Source organism: Trichechus manatus, unplaced genomic scaffold (genome assembly GCF_000243295.1).
Source record: "Trichechus manatus latirostris isolate Lorelei unplaced genomic scaffold, TriManLat1.0 scaffold00054, whole genome shotgun sequence".
Taxonomy (NCBI): Eukaryota; Metazoa; Chordata; class Mammalia; order Sirenia; family Trichechidae; genus Trichechus; species Trichechus manatus.
In genome coordinates this window covers 14029212-14036476 of record NW_004443990.1, presented here as the reverse complement: position 1 = coordinate 14036476, position 7265 = coordinate 14029212, and the positions used below count along the sequence as shown (strand labels likewise).

The window sequence follows — 7265 nt, the reverse complement described above, 5'->3', positions numbered from 1 at the left end:
ACTTTTCAAGCCCTACACGATTGTTTCAAATTTCGAGGAGAAACAATTGGGCTTTTTGCTGGGGGGGGGGGAGAGGAGGCCTGAGAGGGTGGGATGGGTCGGTAAAAGGATCAAGAGGCTGCCCGCTCCCAGACGTCTGGCTCCGCCAGACCTGTGTGTGTGTGTGTGTGTGTGTGTGTGTGTGTGTGTGTGTGTGTGTGTGTGCGCGCGCGCGCGCGCGCGGTGTTGGGGCTTCTCGTTTATGACGCCTGATTCTGGAGGGAGTGTGAAGAACAAAGAGGAGTCCCAATTGCGGTCTCTGAAGCATTTGCGACAACAAAGTGTCTTCCCTCCCCCCCTTCCTTCTTCGCCACTCTTTGCCGCCTGGGGCTCCCGGAAGCCCCAAGCCCCGCATCCTGGGCGGGTGAGGGTGGGGGCTGCCGGGCCCACCCAGTCCCCGCCTGGCCCGGGGGCCGGAGCCCCGGCCCAGCTGCAGCTCTCAGCTCCGGAAAGTTTCCCTTCTCACTGTTTGCTTTGCTGCTGTTTAGTTTCTTAACCTTCAGAAATTTATACGCTATAAACTTTTATAGCGGTCATATTCTTTTATTGCTGCGCACACGGCATTGAATTCCTCTCCCGGTTTCTCTCTGTCTCGCACTCTCGCGGTCTCTCTCTGAATCTCTCCTTTTATGACAACTGATTTCCCCATCTCCGGCTTCCGAGCCTCCGCATCTTCGCCTTTGTTTGTCTTTAAAGAAGCCACCCCGGGCCTCGGGACCCAGACGCCGCCGCCGCCGCCGCCAGACGCCCCTGCGGGCCCGCTGGCCCCCTACCCCGCAGCGCTGCGTCCGGTTGCAGCCTCGCTCTTTGCGTTTCCCTTTGGTGGAATCCGGCCTTCTCCGCTCACTCTCAGCGCCGGCTGGGCCCAGGGAACCCAGGATCGGGAGAGACTAGTCTACACAACCGCTAATGCGGATTCATTTGATGTCCCTAACGGAACCCTTCTGGAAGATGCGGGTCCGAGGCTCTGCCTTGCCCGCGAGCTTCGCTTTCTCCTGCCATCTCTCTGAGCAGTGCATCTTTCGTTCGAGGGGGGTAGGCCTTGTTTTTTCATTTCTAAGACTTTCTCTCCGAGTCATGCTTTGTCCTCACTTCTACCCAACCCGCAGGGTCTCCATGGTCTCTGGGGTGGGTCGCGTGGAAGGCTGGGGGGTGGGAGGCAGCTCAGCAGAGCTCGCCTGGCAGAGGAGGAATTCCAACGCCTGGGTGATAAAGGCAGGGCTGCCGAGAACCTGCAGTCTCCATTACGGGCTCTGGCCTGGACATGCAGGCTGGGAGGGACAGAAGAGTGCCGCTGGGGTCCCAATGAAAAAGGGACTTTTTCTCCTGAGACATTTCTGTTCCTCACTCGGTTCCCTGTCCCGGCCTTTGCGAACTGCCTCCCCAGGCCTCAGCCCACGCTAAACCAACTCGCCTCAGACCAAGGCTCCAACGGGAGTCTACAGCTCCTAGTGGGGGCTGAGAACCCTAAGGGTTCATTCCCTTTGAGCAGGAGAAAGGAGAGCCCTGTCCTCGCCAGGCCTCTGTCTACAGACAGCCTCTGCACTGCCGGAAAGAGCAGAGGGAACTCTCTGGCTTCCTTGCTTGCCAGGCATTTTAAAGTGGCCAAGCCAAGGTGATGTTCTCAGCCGGCTGAGGGAGGAACTGCTTCCAGGAGCCGGTGGGGAACTCTCCAGCACAACTTTGGGGGAAGACACCATTGCTCACCAGGAGACCCAAACCCTCCTCCAAACCGCATGCCTGGCTGTTCCTTTCCTTGCCCCGCCAGTCTCCCAGTTGTCCTGTTGGAAGGCTTAGTGTAAGCAGTGATTTCGAGACCTTGAGTCTGGGGCCGAGGTTCTCAGAACCAGCTCTCTGCTCCACGGGGAAGGTTGCCCTGCCAGATCTAAGGAGGAACCTCTTGGGCACAGGCGTCTCTCTCTTTTCCAAGCTGTTCTCCTGGCAACCAGGATTTCTCGACCTAGGCCCGGTGGGGAGAACCAACACAAAATAAGACACGAGTAGAGATTTATTTTCTACAGTGATATATATTTTTTGTTATTTTTCTTGTTTTTCTTCCAAAACGAACAATCAGAGCTCTAGGTCCCCCACCCTACCCACCCCCACCCACAACCCTCCCAAATAAGCGACAACTGAAAACAGGCGAGACAATCACCCCCAAAGAAATCACAAAACACAAGCACAATTTCACGACAGCCACCGACAAAGCAAAAAGTTCTACTGAAATGCCTGGAGGAGAGGGAGCACGAGTCCATGGAATTGGAAGGGATTGATGAGCTGGGGGAGCAGGAGGAGAAAGGGAAGCAGAGTAAGCTTCAGCCTGAGGCTTAGGTTCCATTCTGCCTCTTTTCTTTGCACGCGGGACTGTTCCCCGAAAGGGAGCGCGCGCACTAGCCGCGCAAATCGCCATCCAGGCCGGAGTCACCGGAGGCAAAGTCTGGCACTGGGGCCGGTCCCGTTCTGCGCTGGGTCGGGCGGCCGCCGAGCCTTGGGCTTCTCCGCGTGAGTCGCGACGCGGGCGGGATGGGAAAGAACGCGTCATGCTCCGCGCGCTAGCGCCGCTGCTCCTGCCTGTTCCCGACAACTTCCCCGGGAAGGGAGCACGAGAATCGATTCCCAATAAATTCTCAATCAGACTCTCCAGACCTGGCCTTCCTACCTACAGCTGGACTGAGCTAGCGGGGGTGGAGGGTGGAGGGTTTTGTCTACAAGGGGTGGCTTGACTGGCTGGTGCTAGGTGGATTTGGCCGCACAGAGTGAATTTGGAGCTGGGACGGTGGGGAGCAGGAGAAGCTACAGTCTCTGTCAAGTGGGGCACGGATGAGAGAGAGAGGACACTGTCAAGGCTCTACGACCCACGGTGTGACCTCTTTTTGTTGGAAGGAGAGGGAAGAATCATGCAGAATTAAACATTTCCTGCAACAACGTGTGTTGGGGGCAAAGCCCTCCCCCCTTTCCTTGCCCTTCCTTGTCCCCCTGGCTTGAGAACTGGGTTTGCCTCCCTTGCCTGTGGGTCTGTGCCCCTGGGGGTAGTTCGGGGTTCTGTGGAAGTGGTATTGCGATGCTGAGCCCTTTGGACTGCACCACCCCATTCAGGAGGGTGTGTCTAGACATCTTCCTGGTGTGCATTTACACGAGGAGTAGAACCCTGGCTTGCCTGATGGTCTGCGGGCTGTTCTGTCAGGCTTGGGATGCGCCAGGCTTAGGGTGATGGTCTGCATTTGGAGCGTCACTTCATTTGGGTGAAGTGTTGCCTGTGTACATTCCCTGTTATTACTGTGGGCTCCAGGCTTTGTGGATGCAGGTGTCTCTTAGGCTGGGTACAGTTGGAGTGTCCCTGGGTGGCTTTTGGATAGGTCCAGGGAGGGAACAGGCAGGCAGGAAGTGAGGGGCTGGGGCTCTCCAGAAAAATTAAGGGGCTGCTAAGGGCTTGACTCGGGCCTCTCTTTCCTTGTGGCCCACCACCTTCTTAGTAACCAACTACTTCTACTTTCTAACTCAGCAAAACTTCCTCCTGAGGCCAGGGCAGAAGAGGGAAACCGGTGAGGGCAAAGGAAAGGAGAGAGACTCTGGATGCAGAAAAGGACTTTGACAAGAAAGACCCCCTACCCCATTCACTTGAATACACCGCAGATAGCACTGGTTTTGCAGCTATCACTTATAAATAAGAGTGAGATGGGGAAGGGGTGGGAGGGCTGGGGTAACCTTTACTCTTTGCCCTGTTCCTTATTCATTTTCTTCATTTTCATCCGTCGGTTCTGAAACCAGATTTTGACTTGTCTCTCACTCAGATTGAGGAGTCTGGCCACTTCATGCCTACGGTCCCTGGTGAGGTACATATTGAACAGAAACTCCTTTTCTAGCTCCAGCGTCTGGTATTTGGTGTAGGGGCAGCGCTTTTTCCGGGAAGAGCGAGCGTGCAGCCAGTTGGCAGAAGGGTTGGCTGAAAGAGAAGTAGCGATAGAATCAAAGAAAGGGATGGGGGATGAAGGGTCCCCAGTGTTTTACTTCCAAGAGGGTGCACCTCTGGTCTCCACTCCCCATCTCACATTGGAGAAATGGGTGCCTGGGCCTTCAGGCTCTCAGAAAGGGTCCCAGACATGGGCCAGCAGTTGCCATAGACATCTCCAGGTGAGAAGCTCTTTGGACAGGATGGAGCCAAATGTGTGCCCAGTATTCCTGGGCACTGCCAAAGCCTTGCTTGCCTCTCAATCTTTCTCTCTGCTTGGATTCAAACTGGTTAGGACTCAGATCAGAGCCAGCATGAAGCCCCACAACCAGCACCCCACCACCAGACTGGCAGGGATGGCTGACCTAGAGTTCTGTCTCCAGGTCTGGGAGGTGAGAGGAGAGGTTAGGGGCTGCTTCTGTTCAGCCACAGCCAAGAGACCTTTCAACCCTTCAGTCTGAACACAACCCTGCCTTGAGCACAAGCTTGCTTCCCTTGGCCACATGGCAGCAGGCATGTGTGTCTGTGTAGATACCCCTCCCCACCACCACCACACACACCCTGCATATATGGGTCTGCACTTAGAGACACAAACATCCAGCACACTCCAATTCAGATGCAAGCCAATTGCAACCATTTATCAACTCCAGCCTATGGACAGGGGAGCGCCGGGGGCTCACAGATAACTTATGGTTGCAATAGTCTTCCTTTTCCGCTCCTGCTCAGCTTGCAGTTTGGTTAACACCAGTTTAGGGAAATCGGGGAGTAAGATTACTCCAGTCCCTAGGTGAGGAGCCAGGGATGATGTGGAGGTAACTGGCCCCAAGTGGGAGAGCAGAGAAGGGGTAATTGAGTAAAGGAGTGGAAAAAAAGAGGAAGCAGAAATCTATATCAGCTTCTCTTCTCTTTACCTTCTCCCCCTTCCTGGAACTCAGAAAATTCTCCAATTAAAAGCCAAGCCAATTGATAATAACAGCCACCCTCTGCTAGCTTCCTTCTTCCCAAATGAAAAGCATTGCATATTAAAAAATAATAATAATAAGCTGGTTCATCCTACACTAAGTACCGTGTCTTACCAATTTGCAGCGCTATTTCCTTAATGTGATTCCCTGGGATAGGACCCGCGGCCGCATTAAATATGAAAGAGGGAAAAAACTGTGAATAATTGATCCTGGCCAAATGGTTGCCTTGCAATAATGGGCTTCCCAGGCAGAGTTTGGGGTTTGGGGTGCAGGTCTGTGCCAGTGTGTGTGAGGAGGGCTTGGAAAGAGCCGCGTTCCCCAAAGGCCAGTTGCTGCGATTCACCCTGGCAGGTTGGAGGTGGCCCAACCTGCAGGGGCCTCTGGGGAGAGGGCCAGCCCTCTCACCCTCCAGCAGGCCAAGGAAGGCCCAGAGGCCCGCGGGCCTCTGTGTTGGTGCAAAATCTGGCGGGGTAAGCAGAGACTGAAATATCTGACCCCCACTCCCCAAGAAGAGAAAGGAGAGAGGACTTGTCCCCGCCGGCCTGCAGGTTATTGTTTGGGGCTAAAAGCCCACTAACAGATTTGCCCTTCTCAACCTTAAAAGAAGAAGAAAAAAAAACCCCGAGGAATCGCCCTCACCCCACCCCCCCAGCGAGCACCAAATCCTGGAAATTAGCCAGACTGCGGGTCCTGGCAAGGGGTACTTTTGGGTGAGTGGGAGGTGACGAGGAACTACCGACTGAGGGTAAAGTTCTCCGCCCCTCCGCAAAGCCTCGCTTTCCCCCACCCCTTCTCTCCCCAGGGTCCTTTCGGGATCTCATCTTCTCCCTTCGGGCGGTCGGCCCGAAGTTCAGAAGCGATTCCCGAGTCCCCGCGGACAGCTCCGGCTGGGGCTAGGGAGCCCCGCGGGGAACAGCAGGGGCCGCAGAAAAGGCAGCGGCAACCCAGAGCGGAGACGCCGGGAAGGGGAGGGGACCACCGGAGGGAAGGCTCTCGGGGAGGGGCCGGCGCATTGGGGAGGGGGCTCAGCCGCTGCGTCCTGGGTTTCCCCCGCCCCTCCAGGCGCCCGCTCCGGACCCCGCGCGGCTACAGCGCGAGATCTGCTCGGAACGTTCCTTCGCCGCCGCCGAGCTGTTGCATCGCAAATAAAATCCTAATGAGCCCCCTCCCCCCTGGCCGGCTTTTACGGTCTGCGCGTGGCGCGGGGAGAACTGCCAGCCGCGCAGTCCGCGGCAGCCCCTCGCGCTGCCTCCCTGGCCGGCGCTGGCTCTCGGTCTCGCTAGCAGACAGCCCCGGTCCCCGCCAGCTCCTCTCCCGACCGGCCTTCTGTGGCCTCTTCCCGGGCTTTCAGCCTGGGCCTCGGGGAGAGAGAGGGAAGGCAGAGCGAGAGAGCAGCGAGTTGGTCCCTGTGCCGCAATTGCCTCCAGGACTCGGAGTCGTGAGGGCGGCAGTCCTCAGGCGGCCTCGATCTCCCCTTCTGGGGGTCCCAGCTAGCTAGCTTCCTTCCTTCCTCCCTTCCTTTCCTTCCTTCTTTCTTTCCTCTTCCCTCCTCCTCCGCTCGTTCTCCGGTCACCGCCGCGGTTTCCCTTCACATTGTCCGCAGTTTATTGCCTCTGCCCTCCCCTCCCCTCCCCTCCCCACGCCTGGCCTTCGGCCTGGGTATTTCCTCACTTTTTATAACTTACTTTGATCCGGCCTCTCTTTGTCCTCGCTTCCTTCGCAAATTTTATTGTCCCCGTAGCCGGGTCTTTGATTAGACAGGACGGCCTCCCTGCCCGCCGAAGTTTCCAAACTGTACTCGGGTGTGCCCTGTTTGAGCAGCTCCCCAGGCGCGCCCAGCAGCGGCTCCGCCTTCACCGCCGCCTGGCCCTGCCCCGGGGCAGCCTCGCCGCGCGGCGCCGGCTCCAGCCAGGTGCGGAGGTACCTGCTTTCGGCCGGTGGGACGCCCTGGGGCTGGATGTAGGGGTGGTAGACCGACGGCAGGCTTCCGGACGCGTGCGGGCTCAGCGGCGCCCAAGAGGCGCCGAACACCGGCGCTTTGGGCTGGAAGCTGCACGAGGGGAACTCCAGGTGCTCCGCGTGGCCCGGCTGCCGGGGGCTCGCGTACTGGCCGGAAGGAAACTTGGCTGGAGACGCGTCCTCACTCTCGTGACTTATGATCGAGTCGACATAATAGCTGCTAAGCGTCCCAGAAATGGACATTCTCAGACATTATCCGGGCGCTCGCAGGGGGAAGGGAAGCGCTCGCGCGGCGGCGCCCAAGCAGGGAGAGGTGGCACGCGGACCGGTGTGAGGGGCTTTCGGACGCGACCCCC

The 7265-nt window shown here is 57.5% G+C and overlaps 1 protein-coding gene across 1 annotated transcript; it reads right to left on the bottom strand.

The window, feature by feature from the left end:
• Nucleotides 1–3746: 3746 nt before the first annotated feature.
• Nucleotides 3747–7214, bottom strand: HOXB9 (homeobox B9). Its single transcript, XM_004377977.1, has 2 exons — nucleotides 6636–7214; nucleotides 3747–3982 (listed from the first exon to the last, which is right to left on the bottom strand). The coding sequence occupies exons 1-2, from the start codon at nucleotides 7150–7152 to the stop codon at nucleotides 3747–3749; spliced, it is 753 nt and encodes a 250-aa protein (XP_004378034.1). The 5' UTR covers nucleotides 7153–7214.
• Between the last annotated feature and the right edge of the window lie 51 nt (nucleotides 7215–7265).

Excerpts from the sequence above, each read along its gene's own strand:
- HOXB9 (XM_004377977.1), bottom strand. The coding sequence starts at position 7,152 with ATGTCCATTTCTGGGACGCTTAGCAGCTATTATGTCGACTCGATCATA. Across the intron at positions 3,983-6,635 it reads CAAAGAGAGGCCGGATCAAA|CCAACCCTTCTGCCAACTGG; the intron begins GTAAGTTATAAA and ends CTTCTCTTTCAG.